The 14,889-nt window shown below is 38.2% G+C and overlaps 3 protein-coding genes and 1 pseudogene across 4 annotated transcripts in view; all 4 read left to right on the top strand.

The window, feature by feature from the left end:
- LOC124884330 overlaps nucleotides 1–14,889 on the top strand; it is a 28,051-nt gene continuing 13,162 nt past the window's right edge. For both annotated transcript variants that reach the window (XM_047392207.1, XM_047392208.1), the window contains exons 1-3: nucleotides 1–104; nucleotides 573–612; nucleotides 774–907. In XM_047392207.1, the coding sequence (XP_047248163.1) occupies nucleotides 580–612; nucleotides 774–907 (167 nt within the window). In that variant the 5' untranslated portion in view covers nucleotides 1–104; nucleotides 573–579. The remainder of the gene's footprint in view (nucleotides 105–572; nucleotides 613–773; nucleotides 908–14,889) is intronic.
- Nucleotides 3,657–4,617, top strand: LOC124884335 (annotated as a pseudogene).
- Nucleotides 9,731–11,148, top strand: LOC124884333 (claudin-8-like). The gene has a single exon (XM_047392211.1). It carries the CDS (start codon nucleotides 9,796–9,798, stop codon nucleotides 10,678–10,680), a length of 885 nt encoding a protein of 294 aa, XP_047248167.1. The 5' UTR covers nucleotides 9,731–9,795; the 3' UTR covers nucleotides 10,681–11,148.
- Nucleotides 12,620–14,846, top strand: cldn8.1 (claudin 8.1). The gene has a single exon (XM_047392212.1). It carries the CDS (start codon nucleotides 12,764–12,766, stop codon nucleotides 13,535–13,537), a length of 774 nt encoding a protein of 257 aa, XP_047248168.1. The 5' UTR covers nucleotides 12,620–12,763; the 3' UTR covers nucleotides 13,538–14,846.

Raw genomic sequence — 14,889 nt, 5'->3', positions numbered from 1 at the left:
TGCCCCCCACCTCTGAACTTCTGCTCGAACTACAGGGCTTGCAGCGTCGCTTCAGTGAGGAGACATCAACTCTACAGAAGAAAGGAGAACACCGAACGTGAATGGTAATCTTCACAGATTTACAGTTCATGAGCTGCTAAAGTGTCCATCCTTTTTTCAAAGAAGAAAGTTTTACACAATTTAGGAAGACGATTATCTTGTGTGCCGCGTCCCGGTTAGCATAGCACGCTAGCTAATGTTAGCATCAAGTAAAGTGCATAAACTGGGCTTGTGTAATGTTTGCCTGTCTTAATGTTAAATCCGTGAACTAGTGCACCTTTGTCGAGATGCATTAAGTGTGGCAAAATACCAAATGTATGTGATGGAAATAAATGTTAAGAAACTGTTACCTTCGTGTGTGTACTAACTAGCAGCGATGCTAAGGTGGGGAAACACAGCATCATTATGTCCATGATGATCTACACCACACATGTCACATGACTGTACAATCATATTATTTATTTCCCGAGCACATAATCAGTGCTGTAGATAAGGGGAGACAATGTAACATCTAAATATATATTTTCTTCTAGATGCAAAATGGAAAACCAAACTGGTAGATCACAGGCAGAGGTAGGATGTTCACATAATTTCTATCTTTTTTTTTATTAGTGTTAATAAATTGTTATCTGTCTGGTATTTAGATCATATTTTGAATTATATGTAATGTACCTTTTGCTGTGTTATGTTCAATTATGAAATTAAATTAGTGTTCTCCTATTTCCCTACTCTAGTATGACCAGCAGAGAGCAATTGAAGCAGGGCAGCACATATTGGCATTACTCAACAGAGCGATTCCTCAAGCTCCTAGAGAGGGTCAGAACTTGAGATTGGAGAGACCACCAAGTGTTGAGTCAGAGATGGCCAGGTAGAAAAGCGTTTTTCATTCTTTCTTTTTTTTTTTTTAAGGGTCAGGTGTATTTACTTAGCTATATTTCTGTAAGTCAGTTTCTTTAATGGTTTTTAATTATTATATTTGATGTATTTATATTTTTTTATTTACAATAAAGTCATCTGCAGATTTTAGGCATTCATATGATTAGCAAATAGAATTATATTAATGTAAACATGTTATGTATTCAATGGCGCAGGTCAGATACAAACAAATTAAAACGGTATCTGACAGGGTGTGGAGATCCATCAGAGACCGTTTCCCCTGTTTTATGCAGTGAGAATCTGACTGGGTTTATAGGACCATATAGGATCACAACAGTATACAGGTCCTTCTCAAAATATTAGCATATTGTGATAAAGTTCATTATTTTCCATAATGTCATGATGAAAATTTAACAATCATATATTTTAGATTCATTGCACACTAACTGAAATATTTCAGGTCTTTTATTGTCTTAATACGGATGATTGTGGCATACAGCTCATGAAAACCCAAAATTCCTATCTCACAAAATTAGCATATTTCATCCGACCAATAAAAGAAAAGTGTTTTTAATACAAAAAACGTCAACCTTCAAATAATCATGTACAGTTATGCACTCAATACTTGGTCGGGAATCCTTTTGCAGAAATGACTGCTTCAATGCGGCGTGGCTTGGAGGCAATCAGCCTGTGGCACTGCTGAGGTCTTATGGAGGCCCAGGATGCTTCGATAGCGGCCTTTAGCTCATCCAGAGTGTTGGGTCTTGAGTCTCTCAACATTCTCTTCACAATATCCCACAGATTCTCTATGGGGTTCAGGTCAGGAGAGTTGGCAGGCCAATTGAGCACAGTGATACCATGGTCAGTAAACCATTTACCAGTGGTTTTGGCACTGTGAGCAGGTGCCAGGTCGTGCTGAAAAATGAAATCTTCATCTCCATAAAGCTTTTCAGCAGATGGAAGCATGAAGTGCTCCAAAATCTCCTGATAGCTAGCTGCATTGACCCTGCCCTTGATAAAACACAGTGGACCAACACCAGCAGCTGACACGGCACCCCAGACCATCACTGACTGTGGGTACTTGACACTGGACTTCTGGCATTTTGGCATTTCCTTCTCCCCAGTCTTCCTCCAGACTCTGGCACCTTGATTTCCGAATGACATGCAGAATTTGCTTTCATCCAAAAAAAGTACTTTGGACCACTGAGCAACAGTCCAGTGCTGCTTCTCTGTAGCCCAGGTCAGGCGCTTCTGCCGCTGTTTCTGGTTCAAAAGTGGCTTGACCTGGGGAATGCGGCACCTGTAGCCCATTTCCTGCACACGCCTGTGCACGGTGGCTCTGGATGTTTCTACTCCAGACTCAGTCCACTGCTTCCGCAGGTCCCCCAAGGTCTGGAATCGGCCCTTCTCCACAATCTTCCTCAGGGTCCGGTCACCTCTTCTCATTGTGCAGCGTTTTCTGCCACACTTTTTCCTTCCCACAGACTTCCCACTGAGGTGCCTTGATACAGCACTCTGGGAACAGCCTATTCGTTCAGAAATGTCTTTCTGTGTCTTACCCTCTTGCTTGAGGGTGTCAATAGTGGTCTTCTGGACAGCAGTCAGGTCGGCAGTCTTACCCATGATTGGGGTTTTGAGTGATGAACCAGGCTGGGAGTTTTAAAGGCCTCAGGAATCTTTTGCAGGTGTTTAGAGTTAACTCGTTGATTCAGATGATTAGGTTCATAGCTCGTTTAGAGACCCTTTTAATGATATGCTAATTTTGTGAGATAGGAATTTTGGGTTTTCATGAGCTGTATGCCAAAATCATCCGTATTAAGACAATAAAAGACCTGAAATATTTCAGTTAGTGTGCAATGAATCTAAAATATATGAATGTTAAATTTTCATCATGACATTATGGAAAATAATGAACTTTATCACAATATGCTAATATTTTGAGAAGGACCTGTAGATATCTGTAGTCTCTCTCTCTCTCTCTCTCTATCCATCCATCCATCCATCTAATGATGATATATTAGTTCATCTAATAACAACACACTAGCTCAACAAATGTAGATCGACTTCTCCGAAACACGATGTTTGAGCTTTCAGGGTTACTGTAGTTCCCCTGTGGTGCGAGCACAGCGCGATGGTTCCGAGCCTGCAACAAGTACATGCCTTTTTTGCCGCGTGAGCGGCAAGGAGACGCTGGGGAAGCCGTATCTGATGGGGAAACTTGAATCGACGTAACACCGGCGCAGAATCTTTTAGTGGTACGCAGTACCGGACCATACCGGCTAACTTTCACCCCTGCTTACATGTTAAAAACCATTGCTGTTGTATGTCGTAGAATTATTCCATATTGAAAAAAGAATAGTTCAAATGCATCCTCAAAATCCCAAAATTAATGACACTCATTCGAATGATGAGGATAAGTAAGGACAACATGTATTTTCCTAAAACTAACAAAAAGAAATTTAAATCACCTCTTTCTGAAATAATTTTATCTTCATTTTTGTAATCTGAGTCGCAGCAGTTTATTTCAAAACAGGTTTTTTTTAGAAAGTATGTAAATGTTTAGTGTAAATGTTTAGAGCATATTAACTGATTTTTAAGTTTTGTTAATGGGTCAACTAGCTATGGAAGGTAAAGAAGGTTATACCTATAGATTCAGAGTCACTACATCCAAACAGCTAGAATGTTGACCATTATCATTGCAAACTGTTTGCATGCAATGCATGACAAGTGGCATTGACATTTTGACAGGTGAAGAACAACACAGTTTAGTTTCCCTTTCCTCACTATTTGTTTTACAGTTAAAGTAATGCAAACCAGCAGGGTGACACTACATCAGATTTAGAGCCTTGTAAAACCGATGGGCTGGCGAGTGCCTGCATTAGACAAGAAAAAGACAAGACAAGTATGCACTTCTTCTGCTAAACCATGAAAGCAAAGCTGGAAATTGTTGCCCTGATCCTAGGCTTCATTGGCTTGTTTGGGACAATAACTATAACTGCTCTGCCTACCTGGAAGGTCTCTGCCTTTATTGGAGCCAACCTTATTGTAATGGAGGAGCTCTGGGAGGGCCAGATTAACATTAATATGCAGTGCAAAGTCTATGACTCACTGCTGATTCTCCCAGTTGAGCTGCAGGTGACCAGGGCAATGATGTGCGTCTCCATTGCCCTGGTCTTCATCGCCTTGATTGTTACAGGTTGTGGAATCCAGAGGAACTACTGTTGTGGTGACAAACAAAAGTGCAAAAACATCACTCTGGCCTTAGGGGGATGTTTGTATTTGCTTTCGTTTCTGATCACACTCATCCCCGTCTGCTGGGTGTGTCACTCGATTATCCAACAGTTCAATACTGGATGCTCAAAAATGAGAGCTTGGACAAGCCATCTTCATTGGCTGGGGAACTTGTGGTGTGTTGCTGGCCACTGGAATCATCCTGCTCTTCAGATACAGCAAACGGACATCCAAAGAAGAAGACCACTACAATGATGCATATCTTATGGAGGAAAAGAGTGTTGTGAAAGAGGACAGCGTGGGTCTCGCCAAGACAGGATCCAGCTTCCATAAATTCCACGAATATGTGTAAATAATTGTTATAATTGTTTTTATGCTTTTTGCATTTGCATTTTAAAAAAAGGTCAACATACAACCTAAGAAACTTCCCAAGCTGATTTGCACAGGCCAGTTAAAAGCAAGGTATTTTATGAATCACAGGTTTGGGTATTTCATTACAAGAAGTTCCAATCAAAAATGTTTTTTATCATTCAACCAATTGTGTAAATAAAAAGCATTCAATTATTAAGACAGTGGGTATTTTGTAAATGAAAAAAATATTATTGATATTTTGAATTTCTTGTAGTCTAATAAGAAACTAATTTTGCTTATCGGCTCTTGAGGATTTTTTATTTGCACTTCCACCAAACATTTACACCCAACATAGCTCACTGTGCATTAACAAAAGGTTGTTTGTGAGTCAGTCATTTCTCTTGCAAATACTTGGTTTAAACTTTTGTCTATGGAATTAATTGTTAACATTTAACTAATTTAATTGACTGCACCAGATTAGTGCTGAACTATTTATAATTAACCAACAATTTTGTAAACAATTAAAGTATGCTATTAATTTAAGCAATTAACTTTTGTTCACATAAGCAATCTCATGTTATTTTAGTTTATTATTTGTGAACAAACTCAAAATGTTATTGCATAACACACAAATATGTTGTAATTGAACTAGAAATAAACCAAAAAAGGAAAAGGAAAAATTATCCTTTTCTTATACACTTTTTATTTGAAATGTGATACTGAAGAATGTAACTTACTATGATTTGAATGAATTACCTGTATTATTAGTATTTAAAAGTTTGTCCTATTCAAATTAGATTAATCTAGATATTAACATTATCTAAACAATTAAATGTGATTACAATGGCAAGCCATTTTAACATTTAACCATATATAATGATATATTTAATTACTGTCTTAGATAGCAAAAAATATTAACCTCCTGAGTCAAACAAAAAAAAAAATATATATATATTAGCCAAAACTGAAATCAAGGACATGCACAATCAGTAGTATAAATAACATTTTAAGATACCAACAATTACAACTGTTCTAGCATTAGTTTAAGATATCTAAAAATCCCTAAAACGTTAAGATGACAGTGAGGTTTGTACGGTGGCCCAGAGGTGTCAGGCCAAAACCAAAAGCCACAACATAAATACACTCATAGTCATACAGCATTTTTCATTTTTTGTTTCTATTTCCATAAACAAAAATATCCTACATTCTGTTAGGAGCTGAAAACAGCACCACAGTTACATTTTACAGAAACTGCCACAAAGAGAAGAAAACGACACTATATGACCAACAAATTTCTGCTAAAAATAAAGAACATCTGATAGATAAGGTAGAGTATGTGTAATGTTTTCTCCAGGTGATCACTATATTACACCCTTACTAACAACAGGGTAAAAAAGTAAAAAAAAAACAAAAGCACACAGTCTGCTTAGTTTCTCATTTTGAATGTCTTTCTTGGTGGTTTAGTTCTTGAAGTCAAACAATATTAACACTAAAACACTTGTATGCCCAAGGTTACAGCAAAGGTGTGCCTTACCTTTTTCTTCCCCCGAAACCTGCAATGTTATCCCTGTGAAAGTGTCAGTTTCAACTGTTTGAGCATGTCATAAATACGTTCTAAAAAATGTTATTCTAAACGGGACTATAGCAATAAAAATAAAGTTTGGACGATTTATCTGCACTAAGCTTGCTTAGATTTCCAACCATTCTGTAACATAACAGTACTGTGATGAATGCAGGGGTTGTGCTTCCCCAGCTTTTTAATCCTTATAGTCATACTTGTACAAACAAATTCCTTGTTTATCCAAAAGCCTCTTATAGTTTCAAAATCAATTTTAATTCACCAAAAATATATAAATGTAAATATAGTATTAAGTCCCTGAAAAACCTAGTTACGGATCTGCATCAAAGACTGCACTGCACCCTGTTGAAATCTTATTGCTAACACTGTAGAAAATGTGCTTTGCTGAAAAGACTATACATTCATGTTAGGCTCACATGTTCACAATAAGTGAACTGAAGATGATTGAGGAAAGTCAATCAGCTTATTTTTCACAATAAGATGCTTGAAATATTCAGTGGGCCACCGCAATAATTATCAAAACCGAGTGACACCAAGTAGGCCTGTCGCTATGCTGCATGTAAAAAACCTAGACAGGTCAACTGCAGTAATTAGAGTGAGGGAGGAAATTTCCTATGAGACTAATCCACAAACAGATGCAAAAGCAAGAGGATTAAGCTCTCAGAAATACTTGAATTTCAATGGACTCCTTGTGGTCCTTGTACTCCAGTCAACTAATGTAGATCTTAGCAAAGCAGTTGACCTTACTGAAGCTCTCAGACACACTTTGGAAATCCATCACAAAGAGAGCTTTGATGAGCTGTGGAGTACAGTGACTGAAACATGCAACAGTTGCAATATTTCTACCATTGCCAAGTCAAAAAGACCAAAACAAACACCCAGTAGACTGTGATAGTCTTTTAACAAATACTCTTGGACAGCAAACTGTCAACAGCAAAGATGCCATTAGGATCAGTAGATGCCATCCATCATTGACTCGATGATAGGTGAGATGGACAGACACTTCTCTGACTGTAGCTGTAAAATACTGAGGGTTATAGAAGTAATAAGCCCATCAAACTGTATCCTTAAAGGAGAAATTAGTGTTTTTAGTGGCTGAGGTATAAACTAAGATGTGCCACGCACCAGCAATCTTGAGCTTGAACCACAGTACGTGTTGTGCAGGGGAGGGTGTGAGCATCGCATACTTAAGTGTGATTGACACTGCTAAGACATTCCTCCTGGCTCTGATTGGTAGGTTTTGACAGGGAGCGGTGTGTTTCTGCAAATGGCAGTAGGGCCATTGGTAAGAGCCAAAGGCGCTTGATTTTTTTTCACAGATCATCTGTCCATATTCTACTGTCAAGACATAATGACATAGTTAACAAATATGTAAAAAATACATTTTAACAACATTTTATTTCAAAAAGGTTATATTTGCAAAGCTTTGGCACAAGTTGTACTGTGCACAGTACAAAATAACTAGAAGGCTTACTTTTTTTTTTCCCAACTGACAGGTTTCTACCCATAAAATGACTGTTTCACTCAGAGGGATTAGATTTTATAGATTTTACCAAATATAGTTAGTCCCATGCTGAAAAAATGCCTATAATAGCCAAAAATTGTTTTTGCCTCCCAAAAATCCCCCCCGTGGTGATCAGTTTTTGGCAGACCATCACTTTTTGACCATCACACTTCTAGCTAAAGTCAAATCCACGAGCTTAAAAGTTCAGACTGATTTAGCGCTTAAACTTTACAACCAATTCAAATGTGAACACATTAAACCTGGTCACATAAACCAGGCAGCATAGGGTTTTATCAAAAAATTACTCATGTCAAGAAATCAAAGAAATAACTTCAGCCATGCTACGGATGTCTTCTTGCCGGCAATCCTGCTTTTTGCACAAACTTCAGGATTATGTAGACAATGTCAGAGCCTGAGTCGTAAAAGGGAGAGTAAAAAGTTGCAAACTGTTTAAGTACATTTTCATTGTAGTTACATATTTTCCGCATGCTCCAATACACCTGCAGGATAACATGGGACTGGACTAATTCACTTGCACAGCAAACCAACTGCCTGTTAAGTTATTTCTATTAATCTATGTGTAACTCTAGGGTCTTAAATTGATTAAATAAGGTGCCCCAATAACATAAGTAAATATCCACTGAAGTCAGAAATTACTTTCTACAAATAGCCCAATGTAGGCAGTGGATGTAGTCCAGATATCCATAAAAACTATTCGTCTAAGTACAAATGAAGATTTCAGATATCCTTAAGGACATGACAATGCTCATTCTAGATGCATTTGTGCAAAGCTGCAGTATAAAATTCAATACGCAGGAATGGGAAGTGTGACATACTAAAAAGAATGTTTTAAGAGTTCTGAAATGTTGATTATGGATAAAAAAAATGTCAATTTAGAACAGGTTTTTGTTTTTTGCTAGGAAGAATTTATTGGTGGATATCTGGCTTAAAGATCATCCTGTGCAAATAACTGTAAAAACATCTTAGTTGGCAGCAAAACTTACAGAGCCTCCACACCCTCCATTTATTTTCACCAATCTTTAAGTACTTCCATACTTAAGACCGCTTCAACCATTGAGAACTTTCATAACCCATCTCATTTGACATTGAAGCAGCTTTTTAACCTACCATGTTTTTAAGCTGTAGCCTTGATGGGACATACCAATGGCTAGAGCAGGTCACAACTGCTTACATGTGCTGCTACAGGCTGTACTCAGGGTTTTTCTGCACACAGCAATTTAGTAGAAAAATTGTGTAATGTTTTTAAGAAAAAAAGAAAAAACTCATAAATGTATGTTTAAACTAAAAATATCGCTGTCAACAAGTAAATATAGTTGACGTCATCAAATAAGTCGACTAGTTGTGGCAGCCCTACACCAAAATCTATGTAATTATGTTCGTTATTTTTTTTGCACCTGCATGACGAGACTAATAAACCTAACATTGCAGACAGATTACACTTAGACATCTGAAGCTACCGTAAGAAACATATCAGTAACATTTCAGTGTGTTAACAAAAAGATGAGGATCTCTGGCAAGTGAAACCAATCCTCCTCATGTTTCTGCACTCAACACCTTCTTATCAGCTTACTTTACATATAAACTTCACAGGTTTGGCTTTCTGTGATCGGCTTTCTGTTCGTTAACAGATTCAGTCATTGGATAAATAAATAAAAAAGTTGTACCAATCATCCTCATAAACATAAGCACATAAATAACAGTACATTTGTCATGTTTTTATGAAAATCGGTGGTTACTCAAGATTAAAAAAATAATCATTTTCAAGGCAAGAAAGGCCAGTTCATGACTCTTGTATATAAAACTTTTTTTCCATTCCTGCTTAATGTCTAAATAATACAGTATTGTATCTTGTCCTGCCCTTTCTTCAGCTTTATTTTAAACAGCAGAAACTGATCAGATTCAACTTTATCAAATGATAGCATGTTTGATAAAAAAAAGTGATTAAAAAGTTCCTAATCACAACACCAAACAGTTAATTGAAGGTCGTAGCAGTTTCATTTGCAATCAAACAAGGAGCATTCCTTCATCAGCATCTATTTGATGCCGGGTAGATCAACCAGTCAGGTTGCATTGCATCATGTGCATGTTTTTGTGGGTGTATATTTTCTGTTGCTAATCCTTTTCTTCAGACTCACCTCCGGAGCTGTAAGAGAACAGCCAGAGAGTGCATCTTTGGCTTTTGGTGCTTCCTGCGATGGCCTCCTACACAGCCTACAGTGGCTATACCAAGCCACCAATGTCCTATGCCGGGTCTTACTATGACAAGAATTTCCAGAAGCCGCCCCTGACCTACGCAGATTACCAGGACTCTGTTTACGAGGAAAAACAAAGAGCTGACAAGAGGAAACGGCATAATGCACTCTGTTGTGAAGTTGTGGCCCTCATCATTGGTTTTGTTGGACTGATAGGAGTGGCAGCGGTGACTGGCTTGCCCATGTGGAAGGTAACAGCCTTCATCGAAGAAAACATCATTGTGATGGAAACTCGATGGGAAGGTTTGTGGATGAACTGCTTTAGACAAGCCAACATAAGGATGCAGTGTAAGGTGTACGATTCCCTGCTATACCTGCCACCAGATCTCCAGGCAGCCAGAGGTCTGATGTGCTGCTCTGTGGCTATCACAACCATTGCCCTGATTGTTTCAGTGGTGGGAATGAAATGCACTAGGCTGGTGGATAATCGTGTTCGCACAAAACACGTCGTCCTTGTGGCTGGAGGATGTCTCTTCCTCTTGGGCTGTGTAACTACCCTGATCCCAGTGTCCTGGACTGCCCATGTCATCATCATGGACTTCTACAACCCACTGCTGATTGACGCCCAACGGAGAGAACTTGGAGAGGCTCTGTACGTCGGCTGGGTGACTTCTGCTTTGCTTTTTACAGCCGGAGTGATCCTGCTGTGCCGTCATGCTCCCCGCACCAATAACGAAGAGGAGAGAGTTATGTACAACCTTGGAGGAAGTATCTACCAACCTACAAACACATACCAGCCGTACACATACCAGCCAGCATACAGCTACCAACCTGCATACTCTGCACCCCCACCAGGATCTGTGCTTTATAATCCGAATCAGTACTAGGAGATCTTTGGACTTGAGTTTTAAACCAGACAATCCAGACAAAGACGGTGTATAACTATAAAATCCCTACTTATTACTTTAAAAAGCGGGGCAAGTGTATTGCTGAGACTGAAATTCATCATGTATGTGATTGTGTTTTGATCATGAGGAACTGTGGTGAAATGTTTAGTTTGGTTTTATTGCGCCTATTGTGTGTGTGTTTTACATCCTTAATAGGAATAAAGCAGAAATGTGATAATATCTAGGCCTTTACAGAATATACAGACAGGCTCTTTTAAGTTAAAATTATGCACTAGACTTTATTCATACCTGCACATATTTTCTGTTTACCTTTGAGATTTTGTTGTGTATATAGCTTTTTTCAAAAATGACACCTAAAATTAAATGTCAACAGTCATATACAATTGAAAAGGGAGACAAAAGTTGTTTTGTATGTTTTTCTTTAATTAAAACTTCATTTCTTCAAAAGCTTTTGTTTGTCTTGGAATCCAGATATTCCTGCTCCTATTGTTTCACTTACGGGTGTGTACACGGAAAGTTATGTGGTCTTAATCATCGTCAGTCGAAATGTGCCCTAACCAGTAAAACCAGGTTGGTTAGAAACAGGAAAAAAAGAACAGATACAGAGAGATTTAGTCCCAATCATGGACAGGTGCAACTTCCAGATTTCTTCTACAGCCTCACATGAGGATCAGACAACAACAAAAACTTCAAAACAATTCGGAAACAGATGGGTACACACTTAATGATTGAATTAATCAAAATACACAATTAAGCAATTATCCCCAAAAATATTTAGATCTATTCATTGTGTCTATAACAGCCGTAACATTTGAAATCTGTTTAGTTGTCAAATTACATATCATCACGACTTCTGCAACTACTACAAAAAAAGTTCACTGTAAAGGTTTACTGTAATTTGCATTTAATACATAAAGATATAAATCACATCTTACAAAGACTGCTGGTAAATTATTAAAACTAAAATAAATAAATAGAGATACATGCAACTTAAAAATATAAGCCATTTCAAAAGAAACACAAAGTGGTAAAAAGGTATATAAAACACATCATTAATTGCCATGATTTGCTATTTCAGTAATTCTATTTAAAAAATGAAACTCATTTATCACTTAGAATAACCAGCTAATTAAACCCACTCAATTTCAGTTTTCCAGATAATTTAATATTAAAACAGTCCAGCAAAAAATAATTTGTATTATAGAAATGTGTATGGGTTAAACAACCATGGGTGAGATTGCTGTCTTGATAGATGTCCAGTAGACGATCACACCCTCAGTAAGCCAAACAAGGTCATTGCTAAAGAAGCTGGGTGTTTGAATAATAATGAGTTGGGTGGAAAGAAAAGTACTGCATGTAACAGAAAGGGGCACAGGAAAAGGATATAACTACAGCCTCAAGAGGATTGTGTAGTAAAACCTATTAAAGGGTTAGTGGGAGATTTACAGGTTGGTTTGGGGTGCAGCGTGGCTAGAGTGGGTGATTGAAAAGCTGCCACACTGCAGATGAGTTAAAAACTGTCACATTCCTCCAGAAATAAGGGCAGAAGCATTTTACCTGTGCTAAGGAAAGTATCATCTCTCTGTGGTTCAAAGTTTTCTTTTCAGATTAAAGTTTTTTTTTATTTTTATAAATTCAGTTGACTGATTTAACCTGCTGAAATCAGTAGGATAAAATATTAACATACAGTTTTAAACTATAGTCTTACAACAAAATATATGTTTTTTTCCCCTTAATGCTTTCTTGTAAAGTGATATCCGAGAATGTAAACGGATCTCTCTGAATAAACAAAGTAGCTGCAAACAAAAGCTCCTGGGGTTGGTGTGCAGAGTTAAAAAAACACAAAGGAATCGGTCTCCTAGTTACAGGTACATATTCCCACCCCTTCCCATTATATCATAACATCCAGAGGGAAGAGCTTGCAGAAGTGAACAACTAACCTGCTCCTCCTCCATTTGGATGAACTGCTACTCGACAGGGGAAATCTACTGCTTTAAGCTATACCCAAATACTATCCCATTGCTATTGCACCTATGAGCTTGGATGAGTGACTGAAGACAGGATGGCCAACTCAGCCCTGGAGATAGTGGGACTTTTATTGTCCTTGATAGGTTTGATTGGGGCAGCTGCGGTCACTGGAATGCCGATGTGGCGTGTCACAGCCTTTATTGGGGAGAATATTATAGTGTTTGAGACTCGCTACGAGGGCTTGTGGATGAACTGCTACCGACAAGCTGACATACGGATGCAGTGTAAAGTCTACGACTCTCTGTTGGCCCTTTCCCCTGACCTGCAAGCTGCAAGAGGGTTAATGTGCTGCTCTTTGGCTCTGTGTGGCCTTGGTGTGCTGATCTGTTTGGTCGGGATGCAGTGCACATCCTGCATCAGGAACAACTATCGAGCTAAGAGACTGGTCCTCATCATTGCAGGATGCATGATATTGATGGCTTGCATTTGCGTTCTTATTCCTGTGTCCTGGACCGCCCACGTTATCATCAGGGACTTCTACAACCCTTTGCTGATTGATGCCCAGCGCAGGGAGCTTGGAGAAGCTCTCTATATTGGTTGGGTGTCGGCTGCTTTCTTATTTGGTGGAGGATGCATGTTTGTCTGTTGCAATATACAGTCTGAAGACGAAGGATCACCGCGGTACATATATTCAAAAAACTCAGACTACAGGGCTTACACCCCACAGCCACTGCAGCCTCTACATCCGCAGCAGTTGGTGCTTATCCCTCGATCAGAACCTCAGCCAATGTTGTCAAGACAGCCATCAACTATCTACAGCTACCAATCCAGATACCCCTCTGTGCACAGTGGGGTTGCTTATCTGTGAACACTTAAAATAATAACCAGCAGTGGTCCTTAGAAGCCTTTTGTTCCCCAACATGACTGGCAAGGTGGTACAATACTTTATTTTCAAGGTAAAAACATTTAATTAAAGCACTAATTGTAAGCAAAATGTCTTTAATAGCATGGACAATTAAAAACATATTTTTCATATTCTTTAAACTGCACTTGTACTTTTGGTAGCATTTTGACCTCAACACATGATTAGCTTACTGGAGTTAGCCACCCACTGTGTTCTGTTTATTAATATACATTTATATATCATGCTAATTCTGAACCTGTATTGTCAAAATGGGGGTAAAATGTTGTAAATCTGTATTTTGTCTACAACTATTATGCAATCCTCAACTGTGTAGTAATCTGACAGACGTGTATGTGAGTATACTGGTAAAATGTATTTTATTGCTGGCAAATGACGTATGTAAGTGGCAAAAACATTTCAAAATGTTTTTGTGAGAGCCGAAACTCCACCAGAATCAGACTCCTCTAAAAGGGATTTACTTTTCCTGAATGACCTGTACCAGTTCCACCAAGTATTATATACAAACTATAACAATGGCAGGTGTGACTTTGGACAGTACAAGATAAACCGCTGACTGACTCTATTACACTGAATCTGATAGCAATGTCTAAAACCCATGTTAACCTTTTCAATCTATTATTATGACTGTAGGTTAGCGTTAGGCATTCCGTCGTGCTGTACGACAGAATGGAGGAAATGGCAGAATCAACATAGGTTTCTCAGAAAACACTGCTCACTAAGGGCGTGTATGCAAAGGTAACTCAGCCAAGCCAAGCAAGCTGACAAAGGGATCATGTGACCAGAATTTGCAAGTCACTTTGAATTTAGACTAAAACATCCTTGTTAGCTTGTCCACATGTTGCTCCACATGTTTAGCAGCAGAACCTTTCAGTGAAGAGTACAAATGCAGTAGATTAGTCCTTAAGCTTAAAGGTCACCACATTTCCATTTAAAAATGAAAAATATGGGCAACGTCTATCTACAACATTAAATATAATTACATTTTGATACTTTGTGTGTATAAGTGTGTATATGTGTATATGACAGTTTTGCTATTTCACACACATATGATTTACTCAAATGTAGATATGGATCACTGGTCCTAATAGCTGATGTAATGTGAACCTCTTAATTCATCTCCTCAAAGCTCTTCTCTGCTCCCCTGTGGACCAAACAGAAAACTGTCGGGCTTGTTTATTTTACTGTATGCTGATCTTCGTGTTATATCACATATAATTACAGAAAAATAAAAACCGGATTTTGTTTTTACTCAGATATTATTGTATTTTTGTTTCTACTGCTGGAGAAACTAATGT

This window comes from Girardinichthys multiradiatus, chromosome 18, assembly GCF_021462225.1.
Source record: "Girardinichthys multiradiatus isolate DD_20200921_A chromosome 18, DD_fGirMul_XY1, whole genome shotgun sequence".
Lineage (NCBI taxonomy): Eukaryota > Metazoa > Chordata > Actinopteri > Cyprinodontiformes > Goodeidae > Girardinichthys > Girardinichthys multiradiatus.
Note: the sequence above shows the minus strand (reverse complement) of the source record. Positions and strands in the feature narration are given on the sequence as shown.